At 36.3% G+C, this 13,937-nt stretch overlaps 1 protein-coding gene across 1 annotated transcript in view; it reads right to left on the bottom strand.

Moving 5' to 3' along the window:
- Window positions 1-2,061: 2,061 nt before the first annotated feature.
- Window positions 2,062-13,937, bottom strand: part of LRRC2 (leucine rich repeat containing 2) — a 55,703-nt gene continuing 43,827 nt past the window's right edge. The window contains exons 5-8 of the mRNA XM_009878069.1: window positions 7,514-7,659; window positions 4,772-4,927; window positions 3,192-3,328; window positions 2,062-2,111 (exon numbers count right to left, since the gene is read on the bottom strand). Coding sequence (XP_009876371.1) covers window positions 2,062-2,111; window positions 3,192-3,328; window positions 4,772-4,927; window positions 7,514-7,659 — 489 coding nt within the window. The remainder of the gene's footprint in view (window positions 2,112-3,191; window positions 3,329-4,771; window positions 4,928-7,513; window positions 7,660-13,937) is intronic.

Below are 13,937 nucleotides of genomic sequence, written 5' to 3' on the forward strand. Positions count from 1 at the left end.
GTTTAAACCTGACAGTTGAAGTTTTAGACTTCTGCTTTGTGTTTGTCATCTACAGTAAAAAAACCCAGTTTCTAGACTGTGATTTGTCATTTATAAATGAAAATGGACTTATTCATCCTTCAATGAACTTAAAAACACATGTTTTCTATTTTTGTTATTGGTTTTCTTCTGAATGTTCCCCAGTTGATCTTCTCCACTAATATCTGTGAATAGCAGAAATCTTTCAAATAAGATTAGCACAAATGCTAAATAAGTACTACTACAGCTTCTGTATTTAAGTATCTTCTGTTCATATATCCAACAATTCTGACACTAGAATTTGCACTGGAAACTTTTATTTAGTTAATTATGTTTGCATTCCTAGATTTTGTTAAAGTTACATCTCCCACAATGGACATCTCTATTCCATAAAAGCAGCAGTTGTGATTTCCATTCCTATAATATTCCCATGGATTGTATTAGACTACAATAGAATCCTAGAAATAGAATTTCATGCAATGCCAAATAAGTTGTCTTACAGAAGTTTATTACATTTATATCAATACCTAATCAACCAAATTTAAAATGTCACTAAGAGAAAGTTTGGCAGGGTAGTTTCAGATAGCCTGATTTCTACAAACTCACTATGATTGCCAGTATTTTATCGTTTTTCTGTATCTTCATAATTTAAAAAAAAAAAAAATTGGATCTTCCATTAATCTGTTTCAGATTAATTTCAGTTTTTCTTGGAGTTTTTTGAAATTTTTTTTGTTCCAAAACTTTCTTAGAATCAGCATTAACTCCTAGAGACCAAGTCCAGAGGGTTTCATATTGAATACTAATATAACTAATATAACTATCTGGAATAAATATCACACCTAGTATGTACAAATTCTCTTCTTCCAAAAGAATGAATGCTAAAAAGTTAAAAAAGAAAGTAAACATGAAAAGCAGCAGATGTTTTGCATAGAAGTCTTGTGGAGCCCATCTTTTGTTGCTTTGAATTTACAAGACTGACTTAAGCAGCATTCTACTGCACTAAACTGGACACAATTCATTCACAACAAAAAAAGCAATATGTTAATATAATTTCTTCTAACTGCACTCGTAAGTTTAAGACTACTTAAAAGATCTAATATGAGTCTAAATTCCCAAAGTCTCCAGTCTTTTTAGATTAAAAAGGTTTCATTTATTAAACAAAAATTTTGTGTAAAACTAGATTTCTGAAATTCTACATTATATACACTTGCGTAACTATATATAAACAGATCATTAAATAGCAAGCAACAGAACTTGGAAAATTTCAATAATGTCCACAAAATCTCCTAACCTGAAACCATTAGTAGAAAACCGATATCATTTTGCCGAAATTACTCGCTCATGCTGCTTAGTGCTTAAAATCTTATTTTACACGTTGCTTATTACGAGACTGCTTAGCACACAAGTTTCAGTCATGTTGGTAGCTGAATTTGTGAACAGGTAAGAGCTTAAAATATGCTTAAAAAAACAGCAGGATTGCTATAATTTCCATATATGAAGTTGCTGAAACTTAACTAAACTGAAAATCCAGAGGAGGATGGCTTCTTGAAGAACAACTGTGTATATGTTTGCACTTTGAATACTGTGAAGGACTAAATGGGTTATTTGGTCTTAAGAATACAACAAATCACAGTACTTTTTAAATTAAACCTCTCCCACTTACAAAATCAGACTTCTATTTAAAATGACAATTTATGTTTCCCTGTTTTAACTACACTGTACAATGCCTTCATCCCTGTATCTATGTCTGTGTATACTTTATTAACAGCAAATATTTATTTTCAGTAAGTCTATATGCAAATTAGTGGCTGTAACTGAGAATAAGTAGGTTGATTTAAAATGTGAAACAGCATCCTGTGAAGGCTCTGTTGCTCTTTTTTTTATCTCTAGTTACTGGAAGAAACTAGAGCAACAAATGAAAAAAAAACCAGTATTATTATTTTGAAGTGCCTCTGGACATCTATGGTTTCCGGTGTTTTCTGCTTGGCTGGTTAAAAATAGATTTATACTGACGTTCACTAGTGATTTAGAAATTTTTGTTCTTCAGAGTTGAAGACTGAGTAACACTTTCGTAGTGTAGGAAGGAGTAGAATCTGTAAAAAGAAAAAAAATCCACCTCAGACTTCATGACTTCATCTATGTAATCTAATACAAAAAAAATGGAACCCTTATTTAGAAAGAGCTTGTTTTGGTTTTATTTCAAAGGTACTCTGATCCATGCACTCTCTTTTAGAAATTCTACTGACTCATACTATACAGAATGTATTCTGCCTCAAGTCTGTTTTTCAAATGAAGGTATTGGCATAATCTGAAGCACAAGAGTTCAGAAGCAGGAAATCCAAGAGAAATTCATGATCCAACTTCATTATAAAAAACATGGAGATAAGTTTTGTCTAGAAAGGCAGAAAAGCGTATGCCTGAGCTGCTTTTCCCGAAAGGAGTAGCTCTGGCCTTTGTTTGACTGGGCCAAATACAGGTTTCAGGCAGCCTGTATATAGACCACTTAAATAAGATGCAAGGAATGAAAATACAGCATAAGTGTCATTCCACAGAAATTCTTTCCTACACATAAACCCTCAAGGAGATTTAAACAGAGCCCATGGGGTACTTTGATTGACAGTTACTTAATTATGACAAATATTAGGCAGAATACCAAAGTAAAGTAGTACATAAACTTTCAGGTGCTGGGCAATAGAGACAAAAAGAGTGATTTGACTACAATAATTTTACAGTGGTTAAATAATTAGTATGTTGATATGGATACATCATTAATGAAAGTTCTATCAATGCAAGGAACTTTTCATATATACACTGTTTCCCTTTGAGGAGCAGAAGCATTTCTGCAGGAATTCAAATTCACTAATGTTAATCTCAAGAAAGGCAAGTAAATCTGGAGAATTAAGATAATCACTGCATATATTATCATTGAATTAAGGCTGATGCATGTACAAACACACCATTAATTTTGTGTACGTTAGTTCAATATCAAGTGTCATAGTTTGGGCCCAAACTTTTAGCGAAATGCATTCAACATTTTCACTTTTAGTCTTATTTAATATCACAACAGAAAATTACTGTTTAAGAGTATCCTGCTGGTACTCTTAAAAATTAGTATTCCCAATATATGTCTGCATTTGTATTCAAGATAGCAGGAAGTTTACTGCAACACATACCCCTTTCCTTTAGGTCTTCAATGTATGCTTTCATAAAATCTTTCTCAGATTGCTCCCGTTCACGTTCACTTTCTATAATTTCTTCAGTGTCTTTGCATACAATGGTTTCAACTGGGCTGTCCTTGAGACTTATGAATCTAGAGAGAGATTAACACAAGAACATATGCAATAGGCTTCTGAACTTCACTGACCAATATGAATGACATGTCAGAAGTTACTACTACAGCCAGAAGTGGAAATGTAAAGAACATTTGCTCAGTTTTTGCGTTATGGCATTGTTAGGATCCGCCAATTATTAGAAGTAAAGATTTTAAATGGCACCTTCTCTGTACGCCACTTTCCATATAAAAATGATCAGATTCATTTCTTTTCACATAAATCATTCTTTGCAACAGCAAAGAACGGAACTTCTGACAGACTACACTGTAATTTCTCATCTGTTACTCTGCAACATAAACTCCACCCTAATAGTATTGCTTAGAAATCTGAAATTTTACAAGTATCACTTAGATGACAATATGCATCTCTATTTTTTGGGTTGTTCTGTTACTTCTCTTTTACAGTGCACGACCAGCCATGCACTATGTTGTATTTGCAAATTTCCTAAATCTAAATATCGCAAGTGAAGAACTAGATGGTTACATAAGCAACTTAGTGTGCAAATTAAGTGCACATCATTCTGAAAATTTCTAATGATATTGCCACTCTAAGAAGGAAAAAAAATCAATAAAATTGTTACTTTCAAAAGAACAAATCTTCCAACAAACATGTTTTGTTTTCTTTAAAATCTCATGAATTACTGTGAGTATGTGATCGGTTGGCCTTGGCTGGCCAGGTGCCCTCCAAGCAGCTCTCATTTCGCTTCTCAGCAGAATAGAATGTGAACACAAGATGAAAAACTTGTATGTTGACTTAAAGAGAGCTTAATGAAGAAAAGAAAAAGCCATGCACAGCAACAAAGCTGACCAACAAAATTCTTCTCGACTTCTCATCAGCCATGCCCTGGGAAGCAGGAACTCAGTATGTGTAACAGTTTATTTGGAAAACAAACTCCTTAGTTACAAATGACCCACCTTCCTTCTTTCTCTTAGCTTTTATTGCTGAGCATGATATCATATGGTATGGAATACCTCTCTGGTCAGTTTGAGTCCCAGCTATGTGCTCTCCCAAATTCACGCTCATACTCAGCCTACTGGCCTTTGTGGGAGAAGGTTGAGGAGACAGTCTTGATGCTGTCTTCAACAGTAGTGAAAAAACCCTGGTAATCTACACACACCTTTCTAGCTAGTACAAGGCCCAGCACTTGGAAACGCACTATGGGAAAATCAGAGCTACTATGACCAAGCCTGCACAGGAAGAGCAGTTTTAGTCACGCAGATGCACAGGGTGTGGAACCAGCAAATGAAAATCAGAAAACTGCGGCTCCTCTGCAACACCCCATCTCTCTAGCACCTCCTTAAAGTTTCTGATATAAACTGTGTTAGAATTTGACCATGAGATATAGTAGAAACAGATGCTTGTGAGAATATTTCTCCTTATCTTCCTTACAACATATTCCTTTCTCTCTCACTTTTACTTACTTTAAACCTGTGGTTGACTCACAGACTGCTGTGGGTATCTCCACCAGGTCATCACCACTGACAACTAGCAAACTGAGCTTTGGCATATTGACTAGAGCTCGTGGAAGATACGTCAACTTGTTTTTCTGTAGGAGAAGTGTCTGTAGTTGATCTAACCTGCAAAAATATAGGAGATAAAGATAACTTAAAATATTTATTTAAGACAGAAACATCTATGTAAAATAGCAATGCAGACTAATCTTGTGTAAAAGAGGAACAACTACAAGCATCATCTCTGGCTTCTCAGAATTACTCATACCACACTTTCACAAATTGTTTTCAGCTTTAATGGAAATATCCAGCCATAATTCAACATTACAGATATTAATAGCATGCTTCTGATGAGTACTCAGAAGCATGACTAAAATGTTACAAAAATTCATAGAATCATAGAATGGCCTCAGCTGGAAGGGACCTTAGAGATCATTTAATCCAACCTCCCTGTCATGGGCAGGGATGCCCCTCAACTAGATCAGGCAACACATGGGGACCGAATAGGGATCAAACCCACAACCTTGGTGTTATCAGGACCACGCTCTAACCAACTGAGCTAACCAGCCCCCCGTTACTGTGCTTTCATACAGAAGTTATTGACAGAACATGATATAAAGCCTCACCATGTGTATCCCAGAACTAATGAAAAATATGGGTCAACAGCTCATAACTTTGTCCATACGCTGGTTTCTATGAACTACATACGTACATGACAGGTAGCATACTCTGATTTATTGTTTTCCACTAGTAATTAGTACTGTGGGGAGCAAAAGAAAGACCAGCTTCTAGTCATATGGCTCTTCCAAGCTGTCCCACTGAAATCAATTTAGTGGCAGTGGCCATGTTTTGTGGAGGAAGGTATTCAGTTTCTTTTGCTTTATTTCCCCTGACTTTTCCTAATGCAATAGTAATTTGTGGCTGAGCATTTACTCCTTATATATATAGCAAATATCAAAAATTATATATATATATTTTATAACACCTATTTAATATATATGGGTGCATGGGTGTATGTATGTATCTCAAACTGATGAAATGTTGGAGATTAAAATAGTTTATTTGTGGAATATTGGAAATAATTGGGGGATTGCTTAAAATTACAATGAATCACAACTAGTTTTGTCTTATGAGTGACACTGTTTATCATGAGTAGCCAGACTTACTGAGGCCTTAGGCCCAGAGTGTGGACTTTTACGTAAGTACTGATTAACTTGGGCTGAAGAAAGGCCCAGAAACCAATGTCAATTGAGAAAAATAAGATCAATAGAAACTGCATCCTCGAGATAAATTATACACACTTGGAGTAAGAGAAAGTATCCAATGAGGAACAAGAAGACCAAGATCCAAATATTACTACTCGACTGAACCATCCTGGGAGGGGAGGTGAACTTGGATTGTAAGGGTATAATTGCCCAGTGATTTCTTTGTTCAGGGTCCCTCTCTGAGGGTCCCAGCTCAAGCTGGAATAAACTAACTCTGTGACAGAACCCAGGGTCTGACCTTCTCCTTACATTTGGGGGCTAAGATTGGATCCAGCCACACCTAGACTCGTCTCCATGAGGAAGTTTAGAAAGCAAGGGGGTCCACAGTTTGAACGTCACGACTCGGCAGAGGGGTCTTCCCAGAGTCTTCAGTAGCATGAAGGAAGTCTGTCTCGTTTGACTAGAAGGGACCATTCCTTAAATACTGTTGCATCCTAATGCTTATCCCATATGGTTTGTCTGAATTCAGGGGAAGACATTAAGTCTTCAGTTATTGCCAACTCATTAACATGGTTTTTTTAATTTGTATTGCTAATACAAATTAAGACCTCATCCCTGCTGCCACAGAAATCTGTGATTACACAGTGTCCCAGAAAAGATTCGTTTGCCCAGCAACAAGGGTCTTGTGAAAGTTAAGACTGAATTTCTGTGAAGTTTCGTCCTCTTCAAGGTTCTCTGTTCCCAGATCAATGAATAAGCTATATTTTTTTAAATAAGCTTTAATATGTGGTTTTGCTTTACTTATGGAAATGTAAAGTTTTGTAAACCAAGCTACCACAGCACTCTAGAACAGTACTCCAGAGTGAATACATAGGCCCAGGGATAGAAGAAGTGCTTTTTTAGGCTGATAAATCAGATTAAAGGGATCAGCATGACTTTTTAAAAACTATTTCTAGTGGAGCTCTACATTGAGAAAGTGAACATATGTGTGCACATAAATATGTACATTAGAGTAGGAGGAGAGGACTGTCAGCCAGGTTTTTTTCAGTCCTATATTTTTCTGCTTTAGTGCCAAAGTTCATCAGGTTCTTTCAGTAAATATACTTTAGTCCATCTCTCCCTCCACCCCATTTACCCTCCAGAGGGATACTGCTGCCAACTCAGTATAGTGAGTCCCCTTAGCTGGAGCTGGGGCAGAGAATGCCCCATGAACTTTGCAAAGAAGAATGCCTGGTTATAACGACAAAAGAATGCAGCAGAAAATGTAATTAGTTAACTGAACAGTAGATGCACTGTGATCTGCCATCAATGAGCTAGAAAATGGGTTTCTGTTCTCTGGCCTAGTCCATCAATAATACTGGTAAAGCTTACATGCAAAACTATCTGATGCATTTCCAAATGTGAATTTTCATGTGATTTTGCATTAATGGTGTCCCTTGCGAGCTTGTTACATTCCAAATTTGTTTTATAGTTCACAAGCCTATCAATGAATTAAAAAATAAACTACCTGTCTATGTCTTCTGGGAGATCTTTCAGGTTGTTGCTGCTAATATCCAGCCACTGCAAATTAGACATCCGGAGTACACAAATTGGAATAGAATGGAACTTGTTTGCTGACACATCCACAACTGTGACTTGTTTCAGGTTACTTAGCTAGAAAGAAGTGGTGCTTTATTTTAGTTACACTTTGCAAATACAAGAAGACATTTCATTCATCAAACATTCTTATTCCTTTCAAAGCACTTAGAAAAATAAGAATTGCACAATTTTTTTTACTCATTTTTTCCCGTCTTATCACTTAGTCATAATTTTATAGGAAAAAGGATTTTAGAAATAACTACCTCTGAAAGTGTTCATCACCTCTCTAATATTGTCATGGTATTGAATGACATTTTTATTTTGAAAAACACTATAGTTTCAGATGACATCGAGGCTGGAACCAGACAATACCAGAAAATACAGTTTTGACAATTAATAGATGTCAGCTTACCATTCTCAAAATCAGAGATTTTATAACTCCCATCAAAAATATGTAGATTTTCATTGCTATAATTCTATTATGCACAGAAAGAGAATATATTGCTAGAAAACCCCTAGAAAATGAAACTGTCAATTTAAGCCATAAGAAAATCAGTTCAGTATTTTTCAAAGATCTTTAAAAATACATGTTCCATATTGCAAACTAAATATATTATAAAGTGCACTGGAGTTTTTTATTGGAATAATTTTCAAAGGAATACATTTTTAGATAATAAACCTTCAGCACAACGAAGGTTAACTACAGATGTAAAATACACCTGTTAAAGAAATAAATGTGTTAAATAAAGTTCTCTGTGTACTGAATCAATTATTCACACTATCAGTGTTCATAAAACTATATAGCTAGCTAAGGAGAATGTCTAAGAAGTATAAATGTAAATCGGAAAAAGTACTTTAACTTTGAAATTATGTCTCTGTGTTTCTAATCGTATGTTACCAACAAAATCTATAGGTCCTGATACAGAAGAAAAGTAGCAGAAAAATTTTATTGGTCTTTGCCTGAAGGTTTCTTAGAATGTAGAATATAATTAGGAACTAAAAACTGCAAACCAAATATATTTTACACTTCCAAAGTGAGCAAAATGCAAGCAATCGCATAAATTATAAAAAAATTAGAAATTTATAAAATACCTTGGGAATACTTCAGAAGGATTTTTTATTATTTATTAGGAATCAATTCCTGTTTTGTTATATTTTATGCCCAGACTTCTTGTTACTGTAATACTTTAACATTAATTTGACCCTTGCCATTTAAAATGCTCATATCCAGGTTGGTGCTGTGTGAGAGCTAGTTTGCTGTAGTATTTTCTAGAATTTTTTTTGGTTTGTGGGGTATGGGAGTTTTAGTTTGCGAGGGGTCGATTTTTTCAAAATATAACCTCATACTGCTGCCAGAATTTAAAATTTGGGGAAATGGTTTCAGGGAGAGTTGCTGAAGTTATCATATTACATATGACTACACAATTAAGCATAATAGATGTTCAGAGTTTCTCAAGTCAGAGGTATAGTTTTGAAATCTGCTCACCACTGCCTTTATGGTGAGGCACGACTATTTCATTCCTGATTCAAAGCAGGGAAGCATACATTTATTTTGGTACTTCTCAGGTCCAAAATATTTTGCCATTTTGAAGACTGACTACTAGCAATGAATACTTACTCCTACACTGTAAATTTTCTACATACCAAATCCTTTTTCCAACAAAACTAAATGTCCTTTTGAATAAGGAAAAAAAGTTGACTTTTCCTGATTGTAGCAATGAGACAAGAGAGAAAATAATTGGTATTATCTCTACATTGCATTTATCCTGTGATTTCAAATTATTATCACAATTCCAAATCCCAAGCAAATATTTCAAATTTCTCTGCATTTAAAACAACTTGCTAAAACTGCTGACATTTTTCTTTCAAACTCTCTCCAAAAGGAATTTAGCAGGCACAGAACTAAAACAAAGTCCCACATGCTTAAATGCTGCTCAGAATGTTCTCAAACCACTCCCAAAGTACAAAAACAATGGTCTCTAAACAGCAGGTGAGATATTATTTTACAATAAACCAACATCACTGTTCTCTTAAGTTCTTAAACACTTTCCTTCCAAGTGCAATTACCTGTTACACTGAAACAATTCGGTAACATTAATACTAGGTGGTAAAATTATTTTTTCAACAGCAGTAATTAGTTTTATATTTTTTTCCTGAAAGTGCTTTATTGCATTAAATACTAAAAGTAACATTAATATAGCAGCAATTTTTTTTAATAAACAGAGTTGCTTCTGCCATTTTTTAAACAGTTTTGAAAATAGATTTTTTTAATATTTGATTAGGTGAAAACCTACATTTTTTCAGGAGTTTGTACTCCCATAAAAACATACCAACAAAATATAAAGCCATGGACTCTCTTGATATAAAGTTTCATTCAATATGACATGGAGTATATGGAGCCATGATTATTTTGTGCAAGCTGCAAGTTCTCAGTACTTCTTCTTTTAGGGTAATATTTAACAAAGCCAGTCCATTTTCTACAGTATGTTGAAACCTAATGGAGTTTTTATGTAATCTGTCTCTGTTACGTTACCAACAAACACCTATGATATACGATGCACTGGAAATTATGGCAGCTATGTATTATATTTTCTAAAGTAAACCCTGTGCATTTTATTTCTTCTTGAAGGACTGATGGATTTTTGCACCTTTTGTAACATTTCATTTTCAAATGAGCATGACTCCCTTATCATTTTTAAGTTATAATTTATTTTCACTTGATGTTGGTTTTTGTCATTTTCCTTTATTATGTGACTTTAAATCAATCAGCATATAAGCTTTATGCAAGTTCCATTTTAAAGAATAGCTATATTTGATAGTCTAGCTACCTGTACCCAGTTATTGTGGTCTTTATGTTTAATCACTGTTGTCATTTTTATTTGAGAAACTGCCCCATTTTGCTTATCTTAATAAATTTGTTCATAGAAATAATCCAGATAACATTGTAGAACTCCAGTGCTCCTCTTTACTTCTGACAGCTAAACCTTCAGCTGAAAGAAAAGGACACCATGTCCTGGGCTGAACAAGTTATTTGATTAATGGGTATGTTTTTATTTCTGTTCTGCATTTTGTCATAAAGGGATTTACTGATAAAGGTGCAATCAAGTTTATCTTGAGTTGTCTGCTACTTAGCACCAACAAATGAAAAGGTGTAAAGTCATGTCAAACCTTACCACAAAAATACCATGTTTTTCAATTACATACAAACACTGTGTGGCAGAAACAGCATCCCTTCAAAGTCAGTGTATGATAACATATACAAAGGATTAACCTGGAAATGTCTATCAGTGCATTGCAAATGTGCTTTTGCCCAGAAATTTCAGACTCAGTGAATTCAAAGAAAATTTGTACCATTTCAGTAGGATCAGTTTATCATATATGTCGTCTCCCAAAACACATAGATGGGCACTTGGCATCTCATTAGCTTGCTGAAAGCAGTATGGTATGTATGACAAAGGAGCACCCTAGCTTCAAACTGCACAGTTGCTTGCTTAAACCTCAAACATTCAAACCAAATCTCCACTTTTTCTTTCACAGAGCTCTAAGTGCAACCTCCTCTGTTATCACATTGACATTCCTGGAGAAAACCATCAATTAAAGAAATAGGATATGAGCATCTTTAGAGGAAGAAGATATTTTTAATGAAGGTATACTTGTGTATTTATAGCCCAGTCTACCACTGAACTTCCAAGCTGGACTCTTAAACTTGAGGAGGCAATGGCATTTGTCAACTCCTACCCCTTAGTAACAGGGTATTCATTCACATATGTAGTGGCATACCTCTCTGTGATATTTAACCTGAGGATTTGAGACGTGCTGAATGCAGGTGTTTGCCTATCTATTGTGCAGACACTGAGGATGGAGATCAACAAGGCCTGCACAGTGAGAATCAGCCAAAGGAGGGAGGCTTGTGGTGCCAGGACGGCCCTGTTTTGGTTAAGGAACAAGGCCGAACGGAGACTAACGGTGTGAACATCATCCTGCAAACAGATAAGCTGCTTCAGAACAAAATTCTGAAGGCCACAAGGCCCAGAGTGAAATTTTTTCCCTTAATATCCCTATACAACTGTAGTCACCAACTTTTCACTCAAATCATGCCAAATATCACCCTGGAGCAGGGGAAGATAATATATAAGAAGCATGGACGGAATATGTCAAAGGAGGGAGAAGAATCCAGAAGAAGCAGTCCACGGGCTGTGCTCCTTCTCTTTCACCCAAGACAGGGACACCTTCTTGGTAAGAATTGCACTTCCAACTTCTGGTGAGTAATACTCAGGAGAGTATTTTGCTAGCATTATTATTATATATTAGCACTATTGTAGAGAGTGAATTTATCAACAACTCCGAATCTTGTATCTGTCAATGTAATAAATTATTTATTCTTTGTTACCTCGCAAATTGTCTCAGCGAAAGTCCTTAATGGGGCTCTGAAACAAGCAAGGGCTTAGCTAGAGTATGTGTCTTTCAAAGCCACATACCTTTCATGCAACACACTCCAAAGTGTAAAAATGCATGACTTCAAACAGCTTATCCTTTGGTGGACAAGATAAGCTAAATCCACGAAATGTATATGGAAGCAACTCTTCACCCAAATTATATTATTATGATTTTTTAATCTAAATCTGTTGTAACATTAATCCACAAACAGACAATTTTATTCTGATGGCAAACTATTTACCTGGAAGTTTATTATTATCCCTTTTCATCTTTGGCTTATGGCTGTCATTCAAACACCTTATGTTTGAAGTCTAACAGGATAGTCATGGCTATCTAAGCGTGAAAAGTTCATAGAAAGAGGCTTGGCTTTTTATTAGAGCAATTTTTTGTATACACAAATTTTTCATGAGGTCATAAAGAAATGGGAAAACTGGCTGCATAGGATCAAGGAATCATAGGATGTTAGGGGTTGGAAGGGACCTCGAAAGATCATCTTATGCAACCCCACCTACCAGCGCAGGACCACACAGGAACGCATCCAGGTCCAGGCGGGTTTTGAAAGTCTTCAGCAAACCAGACTCTACAACCTCTCTGGGTAGCCTGTGCCAGTGCTCTGTCACCCTCACAGTAAAGATGTTTCTCCTTGTTTTGAGGTGGAGCTTCCTATGTTCTAACTTATACCCGTTATTCCTTGTCTTATTACTGGTCACCACTGAAAAGAGAGTGAGACCTTCCTCTTGACACACATCCCTCAGATATTTATACATATTAATAAGATCCCCTCTCAATCTTCTCTTTTCAAGACTAAACAGCCCCTGTTCTCTCAGTCTCTCTTCATAGGAGAGATGTTCAAATCCCTTAATCGTCCTCATAGCTCTCTGTTGGACTCTCTCTAGTAGATCCCTGTGTCTCTTGAATTGGGGAGCCTGAAACTGGACAGAGTATTCCAGGTGTGGTCTCACCAGGGCAGAGTAGAGGGGGAGGAGAACATCCCTAGACCTGCTGGACACACTTTTCTTAATGCATCCCAGGATCCCATTTTCCCTCTTGGCCACAAGGGCACACTGCTCTTCCATGGACAACTTACTGTCCACTAGGACTCTAAGGTCTTTCTCTACATGGCTACTTTCCAGCAGGATATCGCCTAGTCTGTACTCGTGCCTGGCGTTTTTTCTCCCAAGATGCAAGACTCTACACTAGTCCTTGCTAAACTTCATGAGGTTCATCTTTGTGCAACTCTCTAGCCTGTCTAGATCTTGTTGGATGGCAGCACAGCCTTCTGGTGTGTCAGCCACCACCATCCCCCAACCTAGTTTCCTATCATCAGCGAACTTTCTCAGAGTACACTCTATCCCCTCACCCGGGTCGTTGATGAAGATATTGAACAAAACTCGACACAGCACGGATCTCTGGGGAACACCACTGGCCACCGGCCTCCAACTTGACTCTGTGCCACTGATCACAGCCCTCTGAACTCTCTTGCTGACCCAGTCAACAGTCCACCTCACAGTCCAAACATCTATTCCAATTTTCTTGAGTTTTCCTACGAGGATGCTATGGAAGACAGTATCAAACCCTTACTGAAGTCAAGGTATATGACTTCCACCACTCTCCTTTCATCCACCCATTTGATCACACCTTTGTAGAAGGCTATCAGATTAGTCAAGCAAGATTTCTCCTTGGTAAATCCATGCTGGCTATTCCTGATAACCTTCTTTTCTTCCATTTGGCTGCATGTGCAGTATTCACAGTAATATCAGGTATGCACCTGTATTCACGGATGACTAAAGAAACACATGGCAACAAGATTGAGACTATCTTCACACAGTCAGATCCCTAACAATGTGGATCATATGTTTAAATTTAAGCCTAGAAGTTGTACCAAGCCAATAAATGAGTAATGTGCATGAAATCAA

Source organism: Apaloderma vittatum, unplaced genomic scaffold (assembly GCF_000703405.1).
Source record: "Apaloderma vittatum isolate BGI_N311 unplaced genomic scaffold, ASM70340v1 scaffold11171, whole genome shotgun sequence".
Classification (NCBI taxonomy): Eukaryota; Metazoa; Chordata; class Aves; order Trogoniformes; family Trogonidae; genus Apaloderma; species Apaloderma vittatum.